At 43.7% G+C, this 21,855-nt stretch overlaps 1 protein-coding gene across 1 annotated transcript in view; it reads right to left on the reverse strand.

The window, feature by feature from the left end:
- dok6 (docking protein 6) overlaps positions 1 to 19,901 on the reverse strand; it is an 88,954-nt gene extending 69,053 nt beyond the window's left edge. Inside the window, exon 1 of the mRNA XM_070446747.1 lies at positions 19,614 to 19,901. Within this exon, the coding sequence (XP_070302848.1) occupies positions 19,614 to 19,679 (66 nt within the window). The 5' untranslated portion in view covers positions 19,680 to 19,901. The remainder of the gene's footprint in view (positions 1 to 19,613) is intronic.
- Positions 19,902 to 21,855: the final 1,954 nt, after the last annotated feature.

A 21,855-nucleotide genomic window follows, 5' to 3' on the forward strand; every position in this document is an offset into this window, starting at 1 on the left:
CGCGCACACACACACACACACACACAACACAACACACACACACACACACACACACAACACACACACACACACACAAACACACACACCCACACACACCACACACACACAACACACCACACCACACACACACCACACACACACACACACACACACACACACACCACACACACACACACACACACACACCACACAACACACACACACGAGAATTCTCTCTATCTCTCTCTCTCTCTCTCGTTCTGTTTTTTCTCTCTCTGCAAATTTCTCTTTCTTTCCCTCTCTCTTCCATTGCTCTCTCTCTCTTTCATGAAGGATACATTGAATCAGACCAGAATAATCCACATCTGAACACCTTATTCTTCAGTATTTTCTTATTCTAGTAGTACACCCATAACCTATATCATCCATAGTCTATATCATCCATAGTCTATATCATCCATAACCTATATCATTCATAACTTATAACATCCATAGCCTATATCATCCATAACCTATATCATCCATAGCCTATATCATCCATAACCTATAACATCCATAGCCTATATCATCCATAGTCTATATCATCCATAACCTATAACATCCATAGCCTATATCATCCATAACCTATAACATCCATAACCTATATCATCCATAGCCTATAGCATCCATAACCTATATCATCCATAACAGAGCAGACACTAAATGTGAAAGATCCTTAGTCATTGTAACTTTTTACATCCTTATACTACTATTGTGTGATTTACTCTGACTCTGAGATGTCAGTTGAAGATGTCACACCTCCCCTCTGTGGTCTTTTAATACTTTATATCTCCCTGACAGCTTGGCTCACGGACCTCTTGGCTCGCCTCCACTTTATTATCCTAATATAATTCTTGTATGGCATCCGGAAAGACCAGGGAAGGTGTCCTCTACCCTTAACGGTCTGTGTAAATGCATAAAGCGCCTCTCTGTCTCAAACAGAGTGATTTAAACCAAATACAAATATACAGCCCATMAATGATAAATGCAATAGCTTGAGATTGTTGTGATATTGTGCATTTAAATAGAGCATGCGGTTACCAGTAGCAACTTTGGGATGACTGCAACACTGTTGTGAAAACTGTAGTGGACTTAAAATATGCACTTATCTGAAGTGCATTTATAAGGAGTCAACTATAACTTATTAGGCCTAATACCATATCCAGGGGCTTCATGTTGAAGAAGAGGATCTTTCAATTTCCTGTCTGAGATAGCTAGCTGATATTAATCTATGTGATGTATGATTAACACTCTCTGCATCGTCATCGTGGGGGGACTGTGTATCCAGGATTCATTTGTTTACTCTATAAAAGGAACACAGCGCCTGAACTTCGCACTCCAGGTAATTGACTGGAGTGAATTCCTGCCTTGGTTCTTATCTGTTCTGTTCCTACTGATGGGCCTCGAGGCCATTAGTGAGGCGCATGACTATTATACAGAGAAAACAAGAGAGAGAAAGAGGGGGAGAGAGAGAAAGAGGAGAAAGGGATGCGAAGAGTGAGAGAGAGAGATGGGGGGAAGGAGGGGCGAGAGAGGAAGAGGAGCAGAGAGAACAGAGAGAGAGAGAGAGAGAGAGAGAGGAGGAGAGAGAGAGAGAGAGAGAGAGAGAGAGAGAGAGAGAGGTGGTACTAACAACGTAATGCTTTAATGTAGAATGGGACACTTAAGGTAATGATGGGCTGTACCTATAAAGTGCTTTCTTACTTCTGCATTTATTAATCAGGACACAAGAGGCCATAGTCAATAACCAATCTATTTTCTGAATAGTTTACCTAAGGACAAAACAACACCATATTACATGAAACCCCAAGAGGTAAGAATGAGCTGTCTAGTCGTTGATCATAACCTACAGCTCCAGTATGTGGCAAGTCATATAGAAACTGACTCAACTGTTGTCTCAAAATCCCTTCTGGGGCGATGAAACAAAACCATTCATTGCCTACCAAACACAAAGTAATTCACTCTGAGAATGCTGAGATTAAGTCATTACAACACTACAAAAGCAAGCTCAGAGAGAGAGCTACAGTGTTTATAAGAACAAAAGGTATGAAGGAAAAGGCTTAATTTTGCCTGTTCCACAGTTGTCAAATGCTTTGTCAAGGAGGGCCTATTCTTGGCAGTGTTTCTAGGTGTTACTTAGGAGGACTCTTACACTGATTTTAATTACATGGAGGTGAATGAGACTCTGAAGCTTCTAGAATGTGTGACTAATTAGAATGCCGGAACACTATTCCATGCGAGGGTGAGTGTGTGAGTGTATTTGTGTGTTGCCGCAGAACAAAGCCTCATCGCCCAGAAATAAAAAAATATATATATTATCAAGAAAAGGGGATGTTATGGGAGTACAATCAGCATCTTTTCTTTGAGGTGTGATCTGAGTTGCAGAGGATGAAATCACTGGTTTCTACTACAATAGCCCATTCAATTTGTGTGAAGAATTACCCCTGAGAAATGTTGCTGTAGCTACTGTATGTTACTGTCTTTTGACTGTAACAAATAACCCTTTTCCATTTGTCTACAAGAGCTTTTAAAGAAGATTATTATATTTTTCATGCTGCTTTAGTCCCTTATCGTATAACAAAGCAACAACACTGAAAGGATTTGTATACAAGCGGTACACAAGGTACCCAATGAGAACTATATTGATTTCAGTGTGGAAATAAACCAATTGTACAAAACACCAACAACTATGGCTCACAAAGACATATTATGGCCAAAAGAACAGACTAAATGCATCACAGTGTAGCTTTGTTCATCAGCTTTGACCTGCCTCTCATCAGAGGTCCACAGGCTGAATATGGACTGGAGCACATCTCTCGGCTCTCTGAGGCAGAGACATGCTGATTGCACTCTGAAATCTCAATGGCTGATTAATCACTGGAAGTCCTGACCTGTCTTTATGAGTGTTCAGAACAACCCAGACACTCCTCTTCACAGATGTTTCAGATCAGAATACTATTCAATGCTCAGCACACAAACAGGTCAAATATGTTGTCAATATTTAGCCATGACAACCTATTGTACATACAATATGATCACCAGCCAATGATATCCTATATGGGTAGTAGGACTGAGTGTTCCTTCAGGATACATGACTCATACAAAATGCTAGAGGCAGAGGCCACAGGCATTTTGGATCGAAAGTAAACTGGGTCATGAAAATGCACTTTGCAATAATTTGGGGTTTTCTGAAGTTGAAAACAAACTAATTTAAAATATATTTTTTTTCCATCTCTGTGCCATAGTTTGTTTTGTGCAGTGAAAGCTTCCTGAGTATGATCTTAGCTGATCAAAAGACACAGAACACAGCTGGAGATGGAGTGTGTGGTGGTGTGTGTGTGTGTGTGTGTGTGTGTGTGTGTGTGTGTGTGTGTGTGTGGTGTGTGTGGTGTGTGTGTGTGTGGTGTGTGTGTGTGTGTGTGTGTGGTTGTGTGTGTTGTGTGGTGTGTGTGTGGTGTGTGTGTGTGTGGTGTGTGGTGTGTGTGTGTGTTGTGTGTGTGTGTGTGTGTGCGTGCGTGCGTGCGTGCGTGCGTGCATCCCAGCCAGCCTGCATGTGTGACCTTTCGTGCTCCAACAGGAGGAGACATGACAGCCAGCTGTGTGGGACTGAGGAAGAGATTCTCTCCTCACCTTTATATGTCTGGATACACACCTGGGGAAGCAGCTGGCACAGCCCTGGGCTCGCTCATTAGCTGTGCGTGTGTGCGTGTGTGTGTGTGTGTGCGTGCGTGCGTGCGTGTAACGGAGGCAGTCCAGTTTGTAGTCAACCTGTTATTTTCAAGACAGAATGCTTTAGCACCCACAAGGCTACTTTATCAGAGCAAATAATATTCTAATTCTACTTAAACTACATAAAATTCATGGAACAGAGGCAGTAAAAGTGCTCCTTTAGAAGTAAAGAGGTGAAATCACATTTTAAACCCCGGTAATAAGTCACCACAGTCATTTCCTGTAAGTGGCCCCTGATGCTAAGTCCCTCCATTAACTACTCTCAGAACATTGTGAAAGTTTCAGCGTTATTGAAGATGTGTCTGGCCTCTCAATAAAACATAAGCGAACTCCCCCGTAGGCACATTACTCACCTGCTGAACGGGCGGAGAAACCATCTAAAGACATGAAAATGATTTCCAATGACAGCTACTGTAGCTCCAGGTATATGACTTCTCTCACATCTGCTAAAAATAGCAAAGCCTGTCTGCAAGTTCTGTTCAGGAACGAACAGAGTTTAATATTGAAACATAATCAAAACCTCAGAGAGTAGTGTGCTCACAGTAACATACACTAGTTCTCAGGTGCTGGGTAAGAGGACAAATGTAATGTTGAGATGAGACCAGAACTCTGGTTTATGTTTCCAGAAAGGGAAGTTTGATTTGAAAAGGAAGCACGGATAGGATGAATGACAACTTTTCGACCATTGCCTGGAGATAACATTTTATTCTACAGCCTTAGGCTATTTCAGCTGATATTTAGCAGCTTTTAAAATGTTTTATTTAACTAGTCAAGTCAGTTTAGAACAAATTCTTATTTACAAAGACAGCCTACCTCAGCCAAAACCGGACAACGCTGGGCCTATGGGACTCCCAATTACAGCCGGTTGTGATACAGCCTGAAATCGAACCAGGGTCTGTCGTGACACCTCAAGCACTGAGATGCAGTGCCTTAGACTGCTTCGCCACTCGGGAGCCCTCATCCATACAGTAGTGTCTGGTACTTACTTCAAGGAATTAAACTACGATACCAACATTTGTAACATAGTAGCGTTTATTTCAATCAATCCCAAACACACAGAAAAAAGAACAATCATCAACAACCATCTTATTACCATTCTACAAAGTCACTTCTAAGTCAATACCAAATGAAAAGCCTAGTAAAGTGTAACCAATATGGACGTAGCTACAGTAGCATGTAGCCCATACTCTTTCAGCCACAGTACCATGGCCTGAGCTCCCCCCCACAGAGTGCACCATATTCCTATGGTGATAATGACTGCCGATGGACTATGACAGACCAGGCCCTGCAATATCAGCTGCTGCTGTTGGCAATCAATTTCAGACAGCGGCGGGCCAGCGCTGGGCCGGTACCGCGGTCCATCTTTATAATTTGATTTGTTATCCCGTCGGACAGTTGGTACAGCAATCATAGCAGCTATAATTTCCCTCACCCCCCCCCCACAGCCCCACCCCGCACAAGAACATTTCTACAATTTGACAGCAAATGTGATGACTAGAAATGTCTATTTAATTGCACCCGTGACCCTACTCCCTCCCTCCCAATCCTGAAAATCGTAAACGCACACCTTACCTCGATCGCACTCCCAAACATCTCCCTAAAACACACACACCTACATCCAGTCTCACCCGACACTAAGCCACACATATATAGTAGCCACATACACAAACACACAAATGCTCATACACACACACATACACACTCTCCATTCCCACCCCCTTAATATGTTTGGACATCCCATAATGTTGTAATTGGGCCCTGACTACAGCTGTTGGCGAGGTAGTAAGGCTGCTGCACCACTCCGCGCCCCAGTTAATCATAGATTACTTTATCTGGGCCACTCCAAATCCTCATGTGTCAACAGTGCTACCTCAGCACCATGTAATCACTGCATCCCCCTCTTTCAATCTCTCTCGCTTTCTCTCTCCATCTCTCTCTTTCAATCTCTCTCGCCTTTCTCCCTCTTTCCATCTCTCTCTTTCAATCTCTCCCTCCATCTCTCTCTTTCAGTCTCTCTCGCCTTTCTCCCTCTTTCCATCTCTCTCTTTCAATCTCTCTCGCTTTCTCTCTCCCTCCATCTCTCTCTTTCAGTCTCTCGCTTTCTCCCTTTTTCCATCTCTCTCTTTCAATCTCTCTCGCCTTTCTCTCTCCCTCCATCTCTCTCTTTCAGTCTCTCGCTTTCTCCCTTTTTCCATCTCTCTCTTTCAGTCTCTCTCTTTCAGTCTCTCTCTATACATCTCCTTATGTTGGGTTCTCTCTCTCTTTCTGACTGCCTTTCTCTCTCTCTCTCTATATCTATCTTTTCCCTCCTTTCTCCAGACTATATCCATGTCTTCCTTTCCTCTTTCTTTACCCCTCCATCCCTCTTTTCTCCCTTCCTCTTTCCCTATGCATGGCTACAGCTCCTCGTCAACATTAGTGGGCCAAATCAGTCCAGAAATGTAATATCCATGTCCTAATGGGATAGAGTGAGATACATGATAACTCTATGTTATACATTCTGCCTGTGACACTGACTGCTATTGAACATGACATCAGGTGTAGAGGACATTGCAGGCTCTCACCCAAAACACAGCCTCTACAGTCATGATGACATAAGCAACGGGGACAGGTGCTAATCCACGACAGAGTGTAAGATGAGAGAGAAAGAGAGAAAGAAGAGGAGAAGGGAGAGTGTGAAGAAGAAGAAGTGAAGAAGTAGTAGCTGTTGAGAAACTCTTTGCAGTGAGAAACGTCTGGTTCAGAAGCCTGGCACACGGCTCTGGTGAAAGAGAGAACAACTGTGTTTGGCTTCAGGCCGCCCTCCATTAGGACTAATGATAAATTAGGCTTTATAAACAGGACTTCTAGTTAGACGCCTGTGAATAGATTAGAATACACAAGACAACAAATAACAATTTTCCTCTTCAGCAGTAGAATATCTCTCATACTCTGCCCTCTCTGCTATTTCAGACCAGACTGGAGCTATTATGCTCTCATTGCACATCAATAAGCCATAGGACAAGCCCTGTTAAAAAACACACCCAAATCTCATGCAAATATTCCTGTCAAGCACAGGCAACCAAGGCAGCGCATTCCCTCATGTTTTCTTATTACCCTGGTTGTACTCTGGGGATGTTTGGCCCTACAGTTGGCCACCGTAGCTTGGAGCCTGGAACATTAGTTAAAATGTCAAACACAGCAGCAGATTCAGTCATCATACCCTACAAAGCATACTTAAGAACAGGACCGAAATAGCAGCCAAATTATTCTCAAGGAGATATAGGTCAATATTGAGGTTTCTCCTCTCTGAGGTGTGGGGGAGAGAAGGGCAAATGTTTCGGCTGTTGGAAACCATACAGTGTATTGCTCATGTCAGTACATACATACACACAGAGACACACACAAACACACACACACACACACACACACACACACACACACACACACACACACACACACACACACACGCATATGCATATGCATAAACGGACACACACTTGATTGAGTTCTGGAGTCTTGGGGATAGCTGACCTGCCCTGGCTGTCAGAACATACATGTCTCATACAGAAATAGCAGTTGCAATAGTTCACAACATCTCAAAGAGAGAATAAAAATGGATTCAAGTATAGTTCCCTACAAGCATAATATATTGATGTTACTGGTTTGAGAAAAAAATATGTTGTATATACATTGTTTTATACATTTTATTTCCTGGTGGGATTTCTGATTCCAATTTAGATGGTTGTATAACTGTGCCAACTGTTTGATGTGAGCAGGATGTATCTACTGTGGATGTAAAATACATTTTAAAATACTCTTCCAATTGGTTCACAGTGGATGGATTCTGCTCTCAGTCATCATCATGACAATTGCCTGCTCTTTAAAACGTCCCTTATCCCAAAGCCTCTCAGTATTACAGCTTCAGTCAGCAATCCCGCCGCAGCCAGAGAGCAATTTCCATTTAATCTAACTACAAGGCTGAAGCAGCTCGTTGCTAGCTGTGTTCACGGACAATAACACAGAGACAAAAAGGGATTTGACTATGCAAGAATAACCCTACTCCGTCTGTCTGTCTGAAGAAAACGTATTCAGCCCAGCACAAACACAGACAAACAAAACAGGCCACGGAATTTTTTTCTGCGTGTACTTGACAGTCTATTATTGTTTATGAGCATGGCTGTCTGAGTGTGCTCCTATATTCACTAGTACTGTATTTATTCTGTCTCCTGGCCTCAGCGTGGGGAAACAGGCAGCATACACCTCACAACTAACAAACATCTCAATTTAACCCCAGCTCATAATACTCAAGCCGTGTTGTAGGGACTGACGTTTGTAGCCTAGCCATTAGCGTGCTACATTAGCATCCATACGTTAGCCTCCATACGTTAGTGTCATTGTATTAGGCTAGCCATTAGCTTGGTCTCAGATATGTATGGGGAACGATAGGCAGAGGAGTTGGCTAAACAAAAGTACATTGGCCTACAGATCTGGGAACAGGCTATTAAATATACAATTATTTGTTTATCTGTCTTAAAAATCAGGTCATTTTTTTGGTATGGTTTTGTTTTATATATAGTACATGTGAAAGGGGAGGTGCCTTCCAAGCCTCTCTGTTTTTTGTGTTTGTTATTTACATCTCCTGCACATGTTCCTTTCATGTACCTTTCAAAACTTCAGCATAATATATATTTTTTTCTTGTATGCAAATAAATAAATACAAAAAATAAATCAAAAGGCCCAGGGCCAACTATATAAGCTAGGTACACAGGTGTGGGCTGTTGTGTGAAGACCAAATGGAAGCTAGCTAGCCTGTGAAGTGACCGATGGCAGCAGTCTCAAAGGAAACAAGGAAACAGCCTATCAAAAGGGATGAAAGAGGTTCTTTCTTTAGAGCTACGACACTTGACTATTCTAATAACGCTCAGCTGACCTTCATTAACATGTAAACACAACCTGGGGATGTGATTGTGTGTAGTGCAAACCACTGCATCCGAGAGGGAGTCAAATATTTGCATGTTGCAGGACCACATCATTATGCATCTTTGTGTGTTTGAGGACACTTTGTATGAGAGAGTTGTTTGCTGGAATATCATCAGAGGACTAAGGATGGTAATCCTAGCCCAGTGGATCAGATACATCCTGAGGATTACTCCTAAAGTAGTACAGTAGGCTTACTGTTCACTGATGTTTTGGCTCCTAAAGTAGTACAGTAGGCTTACTGTTCACTGATGTTTTGGCTCCTAAAGTAGTACTGATGTTCTGGTTGGTTCGCTCATGCATTTACCTACAATGTGCTATCCTTAACAACCAGAAGACAACGGGGATCCATAAATGCATTTTGAAGCCATGTTTTGTCTGGCTCGCTGATGCCTTTAACTGGGACTGGGATGTAGCCAAACTAGGTTATAACTAGGCTATATCCACAATGACTTTTCCCTACTACTAAAACCCAAAGGGATCTCTTTCATACTGTAACTAACTTGATTTAGCTAATAGCCAGCCGCTTTAACTAACAGTTTCCAAATCTAATTAAACACGTGTTAGAGGAAGAAGGAAAAAATGGCCTTTTCGCTCAGAGTAAACATCAAAGGAAGTGTAGTGATGGATTTCGTCATATTGTTTTTGTCTCATTTCATCTAAAGAACATACTCCATTGGAATACATGGGCCGTGATTCAGCGTGACTGTGTGCAGTCTCAGCATGGAGCGATTGTGGAATGCAATTATCACTTCAGCTAACAGATTACTGGGCAGAATGAGAGGGAATCACTGGGATGCCAGGGGGAAGTGGGGAAGTGCGTAGGAAACATGCAGTTAGTTAGAGGAGTGTTTAGGGCACAGGAAGGTCAGGTGTGTGTGTGTGTGTGGAGGGGGAACTGTGCGTGTGTGTGATCTAAATGCCTGCTGCTCAGTACCTCACAGTATTAAGTCAGATTAGCTCAATGTCCACTGCTTGCATACAAAACATACCATACAATCTGCAAAAGATCAATTGTTCAACCACTAAACCACTCTTTCTTACACATACTAAGGCCACATTATGGGCATTTTCCCATCCAAAAAACTGTCCAAGACCTTCATGTTTGCCATGTCTTTACGAGTATGCAAGTCATTATTTTCTCCATTATGGCCCATAAATGATTTCCATGGAAGTGACAGTGCCAGGGCTGGTATTGTACTCCATTTACAACTTCCCTTGGCAGACCTTATCCAAAATTAATTCCTCTAACAATAACTCTTGAGGAAATATTACAAGCTGTCTTAATAGAAAGTGGATCATATTGCGGCCGGACGAGACAGCACTCCATGTTTCTCTGTAACTCATTAGAAAGTAGTACATTTTTTTAAAGCAGGCAGATACAGTAAGCCAGGCACTGTGAGAAGGAAGCTGTTGCGCCATTTTACTTAGTACTCAGCAGGACAGACAGGTAGCTTACTACCAGCCCTGTATGGGGAGAGAAGTTAACTGTCACCTTCTTACTATTAAAATAACTCCCCTGAGAGAGAGAGAAAGAGAGAGAGACAGCGCGGGTAAGAGAGAAAGAGAGAGAGAGGGAGAGAGAGAGAGAGAGAGAGAGAGAGAGAGAGAGAGAGAGAGAGAGAGAGAGAGAGAGAGAGAGAGAGAGAGAGAGAGAGCGAAAGAGAGAGAGCGAAAGAGAGAGAGCGAGGGAGAGAGAGAGCGAGGGAGAGAGAGGACTCATCTCTGAATAAATAGAAGAAAGCATCACCTCCTTGGTGAGTGCTGAGAGAGATGATAGCTGTCAGAGCTTTGCCAACACACATGTCAACGTTACCTCTCATATTACAAATAAGTATATGTGTTGAAATAAATATTGTTTCTTAGGCTTAATGTTCATTATTCAAAGAATGTTGTATTTGGGAGTTTTTAATAATGCAGTGATCTTTGATTGAAAATGTATGATGTTTCTCTATGTAAAACAAGAGAAGAGTGTTACCTTGTAACACTTCCTTGGGTGCTGTGCGAAAAGCACAAACAGGTAGCGTGCAAAAGTACAAATACACAGACACACACACACACACACTCACACACAGAGACTGCCGTGACTAGGCCGTGTGGATGGCTATGTGGATGTGTAACTCCTTTACAGCTCCCTGATGAAAGCTAGCAAAGAGAGATTCATCAGATTACAAGTCATTACATCTCTAATTCTAAAATAAAGGTGTAACCGATTCCTGCTAAAAGCCTTTTTTTCCTAAGAATAACTTCATACTTCATATTTCCTCCTCTACAGAATTCAAAGATCCTATTTCTAGATCACACTATAACACAAAAACGACATACTGTATGTTAACGCACATCTCTGAAATTAGACTGAGCCACAGGTAGATCAGATTTACACACACACACACACACACGCACGCGCGCGCGCTCACGCACACATAGGCATAAACCCACTCAGCTGTTCAGTAGGTTTGTGAGCCCAGAGGGATGGAGTGATTAATGAAGGGGAAAGAAGAGAAGAAGGGGATGGAGAGATGATGTTAAAGGAGCTAGCTATGATAGATACCTTTAGCCTCGGGATTTCATAGGTCAATCTCAAGTGTGTCCGTAGAAGATTATAACAACATGGAGAATCATACAATTCAAATGTACATCATCAAATCTCATTCTAAACTGGAGCAGGGAGACGTTTGTGATACATTGTACATTGTACATTGTATTAATCCTTAGAGAAATGAATTATTAGCATGCAAAAGCTCCTGTATATCTACAGTGTTCTATGATGCGTTTTGTAATTGTTTGTGATATCAGTAAAACTGTTTGCAGTACATGCCATCCATCATCTCAAAAGGTTAAAACAGTCCTCCTTCACTTACATAGTATAGCCTATAGCCACACCGACAGGCTAAGGAACCATGCACCAGTGCTTCACTATCAAGGTCAACGTCATTACCAAAAGGACAGAGTCATCAGAGGAAATGAGTGAGCTGTTTAAAAAAAAAGAGCACAAATGATTATGCAATGAAATGTCTCAAGTATCTGTCTCAAGTAAGGCGTTTTCTGATTGTGTCTCTCCTCTCTAGTTAAGAGGCTAGATGGTGCAGCAGTTGGCTCAGTCTGTGMTGCCAGAGCATCAGGGTATCAGGGATTGATTTGGGAGATTAAATTGTCGTGGTAGGGAGTCCTCTCCTCCCTCCATCCGCGCTGAGCTGTGACTTCTCCCCTCTCTGTGTGTGGATTAGTGAACTCTGCACTTTACAGAGCAGTTTATCACAAACACAATGAAACCACAAAGCTGCTGTTGGGAGTAGTCGGGACAGACGGCTTGATGTATTATTGAGAGGATTGAGAGAGGGGGAGAGAGGGAGACAGGGAGAGAGAGGCGGGTGGGTCAGACAGAGAGAGAGAGGGAGGGAGAAAAAAKKKKCAGAGAAAACTAGAATACTATTTGGCCCTAAACAGAGAGTACACAGTGGCAGAATACCTGACCACTGTGACTGACACAAACTTAAGGGAAGCTATGACTATGTACAGACTCAGTGAGCATAGCCTCAGTATTGAGAAAGCCCGCCCTAGTCAGACCTGGCTCTAAAGAGAGGACAGGCTATGTACACACTGCCCACAAAATGAGGTGGAAACTGAGCTGCACTTCCTAACCTCCTGCCAAATGTATGACCATATTAATGAGACACATATTTCCCTCAGATTACACAGATCCACAAAGAATTAGAAAACAAACCCATTTTTAATAAACTCCCATATCTACTGGGTGAAATACCACAGTGTGCCATCACAGCAGCAAGATGTGACCTGTTGCCACAAGAAAAGGGCAACCAGTGAAGAACAAACACCATTGTAAATACAACCCATATTTATGTTTATTTATTTTCCTTTTAGTACTTTAACTATTTGCACATCGTTACAACACTGTATATACACATAATATTCTTTTGGAACTTCTATGAGTGTAATGTTTACTGTTCATTTTTATTGTTTATTTCACTTTTGTTTATAATCTACTTCACTTGCTTTGGCAATGTTAACATATGTTTCCCATGCCAATAAAGCTCTTAAATTGAAATTGAATTGATATTGAGAGAGGGACTGAGAGGGATAGAGCGAGAGAGAGGCTAAGGGGGGTCAGACAGAGAGAGAGAGAGAGAGAGAGAGAGAGAGAGAGAGAGGTGGTGGTGGTGGGATGTCAGACAGAGAGAGAGAGGGAGGGAGGGAGAGAGAGGGAGGGGAGAAGAAGACAGACAGAGAAAGGGTAAAGACAGAAAGAAAGAGAGAGAGAGAGAGAGAGAGAGAGAGAGAGAGGGGGGAGGGAGAGGAGGGGAGGGAGAGAGAGAGAGGTGGTGGTAGGATGTCAGACAGAGAGAGAGAGGTGGTGGGATGTCAGACAGAGAGAGAGAGGGGGAGAGAGTGAGAGAGGGGAGAAGAAGACAGACATAGAAAGAGTAAAACGAAAGACAAAGAGAGAGAGAGAGAATGAGACAGAGGGTACAGACCTCCCAGGCATCCTCAAGAGGGAATGGCAGAGAGGAGGAGGAGGAGGAGGAGGAGGAGGAGGAGGAGGAGGAGGAGGAGAGGAGAAGAAAGTGTATTGATGCACACAATGCCCCATTGTGAGCCCCCGGGCCCTTCTATGTGGCACATTAATTCATCAGTTGGGCCTTAGACATCTCTAACTGCTAATAGCAACATTTGTACCTGTTCAGAGTAAAAAGCTCTTTTGATAATTAAGAGCAGCGGGGATCATTGATGTGAAATATTCAAGCGAGGTCTGAAGACAGAGATTTATTTATGAAAGGAGCTGAATAGTAGCACATTTTTCACTGTGAATAATGTTGGCTGTGTTGTTTCCCATATCCTGTGAGACGCCATTCATCAGGGCCAATAAGAGCCAGTCATTTGTCTTTAGGTCTTTTGTGTCTGATAGCAGCTGATGAAAACAMAAAAACAAATTGGTCCAAGCGAACGAACGAAGGAACGCCCACGCCTGGCCTTGCATATCTGTGAGTTAATCCGCTGGGTTCCAACAACATCACCGAATAAACAGATGCGGGGCTATACACTAGAACACTCCTTCTGGAAGCATCCTTAAAACTATCTAACAGGAAAGCTCAGCTGACAACAGTTCAGTGTAACCGACTGCTTCATTCCAGAATCTCACCTCCAAGTACAGTACAACGGCCAGTCAGTGACAGTGACGTAGCTGGTGGAAATATCCTCATGCCATATTTTTTAGATCAACAACTTCACATTTCCAAAAATGGTGGAAATAAAGTCTTAAATTCATAGAAATGGGAAGTTCACTGAAATCGCCTGCCTCTTTCCAGAAACTCACCACCAGTTAAAGTACAGTAACTGCAGCTCCAGTTTGAGAGAGTTGCCTAGTGAGTTAGTCTAGCTGCTGAGAATCTCCTGACGCCCTGTATCCAGGCCAGCCTGTCATCGTTAACAGTGAGAGCACACAGTGAGTAGAGATCCTATCTTAACTGGCTGGGGCATCTCCCACAATACAACCATTGTTCTCCTCCGTTACTGGCCTGGTGCGTCTGTTGTGCGCTCCGTCCCCAACCACATCAGGCAACATAACCACACACTTACAGTAATACTACTTGTTAGATACTACTGCTCTGTTGGAGCCAGAAACACATGCATTTCGCTACACCCGCAATCACATCTGCTAAACACGTGTATGTGACCAATCACATTTGATTTGATTTATTACAATACATATTCTCAAAATACAGTTGAACGATCAGTGAGGACAGAGCCCCCCTTGGGTGGGGTTGAGTGCAGAACGCCCGGGAGAGACAAAGAAGAGCGGTTAGGGGACTTAATATGAGGTGAATGGGCAGGGAGTGAAGCAACTTAGTCAGGGGGAAAACAACATGGTGGCAGATTGGACTTGTTGGGGAGATGACATTGTGTTGACTCTCAGAGCATAACAGGGAGTACTATAAAGAGCTCAAGCAAGATTAACGACAATCAAATCAGGGTCAGATTAAATTAAAATGCTCTCACTCTCAATCTCTCTCAATATCTCTCTCTCTCTCTCTCTCTCTCTCTCTCTCTCTCTCTCTCTCCCTCTCTCCCTCTCTTTATCTCTCTCTCTCATTCTACTATCTCCCTCTTTATCTCTCTCTCTCTCTCTCTCTCCCCCCATCCCTCTCTCCATTCCTTCCTGATGGCACATTTACAGTGTCACCATTTACAGGATGTGACTTTGAATGGCAGCCTGACTGATAGCCAGGGAACTGTAAAAGTAACTAAATGGTGCTTCCTATATCCATTAGTTAGGACTAAGATAGAACATGCAACAGTTGACCTTTCCTCATCTCTAGCACAAACCTCAACCTGAGGAACATGGACCTGCATTCAGATGACTAAAAGGTCATGTTTTGCTCCCTTCCCCAGACAGTCTATGCTTCCGTTTCTCACAGAGAAGGACAGGATATGGGGATAATGGCAATATCCTATGCCATCGTAGCTATTCCTTACACAGCGGTAGGCCCTGTGTAAGGAATAGCTACGATGGCATAGGATATTGCCATTTATGTTTAGTCTGTCTGTCTGTCTGTCTGTCTGTCTTGTCTGTCTGTCTGTCTGTCGTCTGTCTGTCTGTCTGTCTGTCTGTCTGTCTGTCGTCTGTCTGTCTGTCTGTCTGTCTGTCTGTCTGTCTGTGTCTGTCTGTCTGTCTGTCTGCTGTCTGTCTGTCTGTCTGTCTGTCTGTCTGTCTGTCTGTCTGTCTGTCTGTCTGTCTGTCTGTCTGTCTGTCTGTCTGTCTGTCTGTCTCCCGGGCAGACTGAGTCGAGCACAGAAAACAAGTAATAGCTTATGGTAGAAAGCCACAGGATTAGATCTAATTGAAGAAACACCTACTCTGGAAAAACATTGTTTGCTTGTTTGTTTGTGTTGATTTTGTGCCAATTCCTCCGTGTTGGCCAGTTAGTGCGACCACGCAATGCAGCTGTACATGCGTGTACATTTGCGTGTGTGTGTGCATGTGTGTGTGTGTGTTAAAATAAGTACTGTCTGGGATAGGCAGAGGGTGCAGTGTGGCTGCTGATAAAGAAAATGGGAGAAAAAGAGAGAGAGAGAGAGAGTGAGATGAGAGAGATGAGAGAGAGAGAGGGAGAGGGAGAGGGAGAGAGGAAGAGGGAGAGTAAGAGAGAAGAGGAGAAGAGAGATGAGAAGAGAGAGAAGAGAGAGAGGAGAGGGAGAGGGAGAGAAAGAGAGAAAGAGAGAGAGAGAGAGAGGAGAGAGAGCGAGGAAGAGGGGAGAGAAGAGAGAGAGGAGGGAGAGGAGAGAGGAGAGAGAGAGTGGGAGAGAGTAGAGAAAGAGAGCGAGAGAGAGAGTGCGATGGGAGAGGGAGAGAGGAGGGGGATAGAGACAGAGTGAGAGGGAGGGGAGAGAGGGAGAGAGAGAGACAGAGAGAGACAGGGAGAGGGAGAGTGAAGAGAGAGTGAGAGGGAGAGAGTGAGAGGGAGAAGAGAGAGGGAGAGGAGAGGAAGAGGGAGAGAAAGAGAAGAAGGAGAGAGAGGGAGAGAGAGGAGTGGGAGAGAGTAGAGAAGAGAGACGAGATAGAGTGAGATGGAGAGGGAGAGAGAGGAGCGGGATAGAGACAGAGTGAGAGGAGGGAAGAGGGAGAGAGAGGACAGAGAGAGACAGGGAGAGGAGAGTGAAGAGAGAGTGAGAGGGAGAGGAGGAGAGAGGAGAGGGAGAAGCAGAGGCTAAGAGAGAGTGAAGAAGGAGGAGAGCGAGAGGGTAGAGACAGAGTGAGATTGAGGGAGAGAAGAGAGAGAAGGGAGAAGAAGCAGAGGGTAAGAGACAGAGGTGAGAGGGAGGGAAGAGAGAGAGAAGCAGAGGGTAAGAACATAGTGAGAGGAGGGAGAGAGAGAGAGAGGGAAAGCAGAGGGTAAGAAACAGAGTGAGAGAGAGGAGGGAGAGAGGAGAGAAGAGGAAGGGAGAAGCAGAGGGTAAGAGACATGAGTAGAGAGGGAGGAGAGAGAGAGAGAGGGACGAAGCAGAGGGTAAGAAACAAGAGTGAGAGAGAGGGAGAGAGAGAGAGAGAGAGAGAGGGAGAAGCAGAGGGTAAGAGACATAGTGAGAGGGAAAAGGGTGTAAGAGGCTTAGAAGGACAAAGAAAGAAGGAACTGAGAAAGTGGGGAAGAGATGAGAGAGAAGGGGGAGAGGTGAGAAAGAGGGGGGAAAGATTAAGGAGAGGGAGCGAGATGAGGAGAGGGGGAGATCTGAAAGAGGAATAGAGGCGTGAGAGACTGAGTTGTGTGAGAGGTGAGAAAGAGTGTGAAAGATGAGGAAGAGAGGGAGAGGTGAGAGAGGGATGAGATGAGAGACAGGGAGCGACGAGGGACAGGGACGAGTTATGAGAGGGGAAGATATGAGGGAGCGAGGAAGAGGTGTGAGGCGAGGGCGAGACAACAATCTCTGACTCTCAGCCAGTCTGAATCTCCAAGCTACGGAGGCTTAGCTGACTATATCAATACACCACACAACTCTGATTTCAAGTATATCTAAGTAAAAATACAACAAAGGGGTTGTCTAGACTCTAAAGTAGAAATATAATGTCTTCCATCAAGGCTGGGTAAAGTGACTAAACAAGACATATAAACAAAGAGAGGGAAGAACAAAAATGTGCCTAGACCTTTTTAACAATTCCGCAGAAACACTGACACAGTACGATCTAACCTTCACACATGACCAGCTTCGAAAATGAGCCAATCAGGTTGACTGATGCTGATGAGGTTTTCCGCCGAATCTATTGTTAGCCGCGGAAATTCATACCACACAGAAGAAATATCCTAATGTCATTCAACTGTAGTTTTCCATAATCAGAAATTGAAACGAGGAAAATATGTGAAATGGTAGCCCTCTGGAGAGTAAGGTCAGAGAGGGGGAAGCGGAGGAGGATGGAGGAGGCTAGGTTTTGAAAGGTCAGTCATGATGCGATGGTTCTTATGTCAACTTGGACCTTTTCACGTCTGACAGACCATTTTACAGACCAGTGAACTTCGCTGAGTGGGAAAAAAACATCCAACGACTGCTACAGTGATATTGAAGAACATACACAAATTGCACAGTAAGGTCAGCTTTGTGTTTAACCTCCTAATGCCCTTATATTCAACTCTGGACCTCGAAGCCAGATCCACTGTTTTTTTTTCATTCTCTCCCTTTAATCAGGGCCTGATGTAGGCCTGCGACACGAGGTGGGTGCAATTCATTATCAGGTAGAACAGAAAACCAGCAGGCTCTGGACACCGTAGGGTAACAGTTGAATACCCCTGCCCTAATTGTTTTTGGTTAAGGTTATGAGTTAGGAGGGGTAGCACCGATATGGAGTTGGTCGACCCAGAAACAGTCCAGCAGCAAAACTGGAGAGACAGAAGGTGAGGAGGACAACCTCTCAGTGTCTGACAGTCCTCCTATAGGTTCTCTGTCTGTCAGTCTGTCCAGTCCACCACATGCTTTACCAGAGGTGAGACACGACCATACCAGCATGGCATTAGATTCAAACAACAAGCTGGGGGAGGTTGACAGGCTGAGAACAAAAATAACATATTGCTGTTCAGCTCTTGCCTCACAACCAGCATGATGAAAGGTAGCTGTCCTGGCATAGCCACCTCCACAACAGCGAAATGTTGAATTATCTAACTCACAAAGTTACAGCAAAGCACTGTGCCAGAACACAATATACACGCACAAATACGCATAACAATGTGAATCAGAGAGATTTAAAATTCAGTGATACGCTGAATGAGAAGATAAAATGTTATTTTCCTTCTCTTTTGTCATAAATGTTCCATCGTAGAAAAATGAATTACAATAGCTTTATTCTAAAATGTAAACGCACGAAGACAAAGTCGTGATGAAGGCAAGGCAGGGGAAAGCAGACATCATTAGCCAGCATCACCCATCATGGTCAGAGGAAAAGATTTCTGCTCTACATTAATTCTGTAATGTACTGTAATCTAAAAATACCCCAGCTGGTTTTAAGATCCAGGGAATATCACAGAGTACAGGCTACCATCATCACCACCATTTACTGTTAGAATTATATTGTCCAGTGGGGGGTACAGATCACTGTATGTAATGTAAGTAAAGTGCTTTGAGCATTTTGAAAAGCATTATAAACATAAGCCATTGCTATTGTTATTACAAATGTATTACTGTGTTATAATTTAGTTGTTAACTCATTGGGGCGGCAGGGTAGCCTAGTGGTTAGAGCGTTGGACTAGTAACCGAAAGGTTGCAAGTTCAAATCCCCGAGCTGACAAGGTACAAATCTGTCGTTCTGCCCCTGAACAGGCAGTTAACCCACTGTTCCTAGGCCGTCATTGAAAATAAGAATTTGTTCTTAACTGACTTGCCTAGTTAAATAAAGGTAAAAAAAAATATATAATAATTTAGAAACAGCTGTTGTCAATGACGGAGTTGTCTCTGTAATTTGGGAAGTCTCTGTAATTTGGGAAGTTGCCTAAATTACAACTTTGACAACCTAGTAATCAATGTGGTGATGAAGGAAATAAATAATCAAACTATTTGCAAGATAATAAACGTGATTTTGACAATATCTCAAACAAACACTATCCCAATTTGAAACATGTTATTGCCATCATATTCTGTTTAATGTCCTACATATTAACTATAAAAACTCTCAACAAATCCAACCACTAAAGGAAAGTGAATCATGTTGTTTTGCTCCTCTATTATCTTACTCTGTAAAACTCACAGCAGGACAGCTGCCTGCAATTAAACCTTTTCTAAATAATCCAGCTGCCTTCCTAGTGCCCCTGCCTCCCTGCCTGCCTTCCTGATGCGGCTACTGCTGCCCGCCTGTCCTGACCACAAATAACTACGTAGAAGCCTCTCCTCTCCTTCAGCAAAGTGTCACTCACCCCTAGTTTCTTACTCCGTATCCGCACGTATCCCTGCTTCACTATATCATTGAAGTTGGAGGCCATGGTCAGCGCGCTCCGCGACTGCCCCGAAAAAGTAACCTCCCTTTCGGCTGCGAAGAATTCTCTCTCCCCGGAGTCAGTCCGACATCCACAACAGTAAAGAACCACGGGCAACCTTCTACGCTTTCAACGCTCGGGCAGCAGCCGGCTTCGGCGCGGCAGCGCGTTCCATACGGGAGTAGGGAGATACCATTTGTCAGCTGATTTAATTCAGTCTATATAGAGAGAGAGCGAGAGAGAAAGAGAGAGAGGGGGGAGGGGGGGCGCTTCCTGGAAGGCACCATCACCTCTCTGGCAGGGGGGCAGCAGGTAGCATGGTTAATACAGATGGCCAACCACAATGGTCTTCTCTCTTTTGCTATGACACTGTTGCCTGGCTACCCATCCACATTGCTTCAGCCAATTGATATTTCTTCTCCAAGATGAATGTAGGCTATGATTGATAGAGCAGCTGAATTACATTCAGGGTGAGTCATCAACGATAGCTATCMAGCCATACACCGATAAACAGTGTCCTTCGCCCCCGCCTGTCGGGCACTTTTCCCGCAGTTCTGTTAATGATGGTGTTCGGCAGGCGGGAGCGAAGGACACTGTGTGCTAGCTTAGCAAGCTAGTCCTAAGGAGGACTCTGGTACACAGCAGGCGGGAGTCGGAGCGACATTGTGCACTAGCTAGCTAACTAACAAGCGAACTAACAAGCTAACTAGCAAGCTAACTAGCAAGCTAGCACACAGTGTCGCTAACTAGCAAGCTAGCTAGTTAGCTAGTTCATGGTGTCATCCTAGCCTCCCTTCTGCTGTGCTAGTGGGAGGCGGGAATGACCGGTAGACAGTGTCCTTTGCCCCCGCCTGTCGTGCACGCTCCCGCTAGCTAGTAAGGAGGACAGGTATGCAGGCAGAAAAACTCAGAGGGGGGTGTTCCTGAAGGAATGCCTAAATGCAAGATGCCCACCCACCCTGAATCATACTGCGCCCAGCCTACATAGATAAAGTTCAGTGGAGGCTTTTCATAGGAAGGGAAGGACCATCATTATCATCAGTGAATTTCACAAAAATAAAAGTTGTAAAACATTWAAAAAGTTATCCTTTTTAAATAAAACTTTACTAGATATATTCARGTKATCAAATAATTGAGTAAAATACACTGTTTTGCAATGAAGYTCTACAGTATTCTCAARAGCACTTTGTAGGGTAGCATCATGGTGTAGCCGGAGGACAGCTAGCTTCCGTCCTCCTCTGGGTACATTGACTTCAATACAAAACCTAGGAGGATCATGGTTCTCACCCTCTTCCATAGACTTACACTGTAATTATGACAACTTCTGGAAGACGTCCTATTAGCTATGTTATGTCACGTGTGCTCCCTCTCTGGCCTCTGGGTCACCAGGCTGCTCGTTAGGGCGCACACCTGTCACCAGCGTTAGGCACATAATGACACTCACCTGGAKTCCATCACCTCCTTGATTACCTGCCCTATATACAGTGCCTTGCGAAAGTATTTATCCCKTTGGCATTTGTCCTATTTTGTTGCATTAAAACCTGTAATTGAAATGGATTTTTATTTGGAATTCATGTTAATGACATACACAAAATAGGCAAAATTGGTGAAGTGAAATGAAAAAAATTACTTAAAAATAAAAAAACAGAAAAGTGGTGTGTGCATATGTATTCACCCCCCTTGCTATGAAGCCCCTAAATAAGATCTGGTGCAACCCATTACCTTCAGAAGTCACATAATTAGTTAAATAAAGTCCACCTGTATGCAATCTAAGTGTCACATGATCTCAGTATATATACACCTGTTCCGAACGGCCCTAGAGTCTGCAACACATCTAAGCAAGAGGCACCACCAAGCAAGCGGCACCATGAAGACCAAGGAGTTCTCAAAACAGATCAGGGACAAAGTTGTGGAGAAGTACAGATCAGGGTTGGGTCATATAAAAATATCCAAAACTTTGAACATCCCACGGAGCGCCATTAAATCCATTATTAAAAAATGGAAAGTATATGGCACCACAGAGTTGGGCTTCACAGAAGAGTGGCCATAAAAAAGTAATTGCTTAAAGAAAATATAAGCAAACACGTTTGGTGTTTGCCAAAAGGCATGTGGGAGACTCCCCAAGCATATGGAAGAAGGTATTCTGGTCAGATGAGACTAAAATGTAGCTTTTTGGCCATCA

This window comes from Salvelinus sp. IW2-2015, linkage group LG14 (genome assembly GCF_002910315.2).
Source record: "Salvelinus sp. IW2-2015 linkage group LG14, ASM291031v2, whole genome shotgun sequence".
NCBI classification, from domain to species: Eukaryota; Metazoa; Chordata; class Actinopteri; order Salmoniformes; family Salmonidae; genus Salvelinus; species Salvelinus sp. IW2-2015.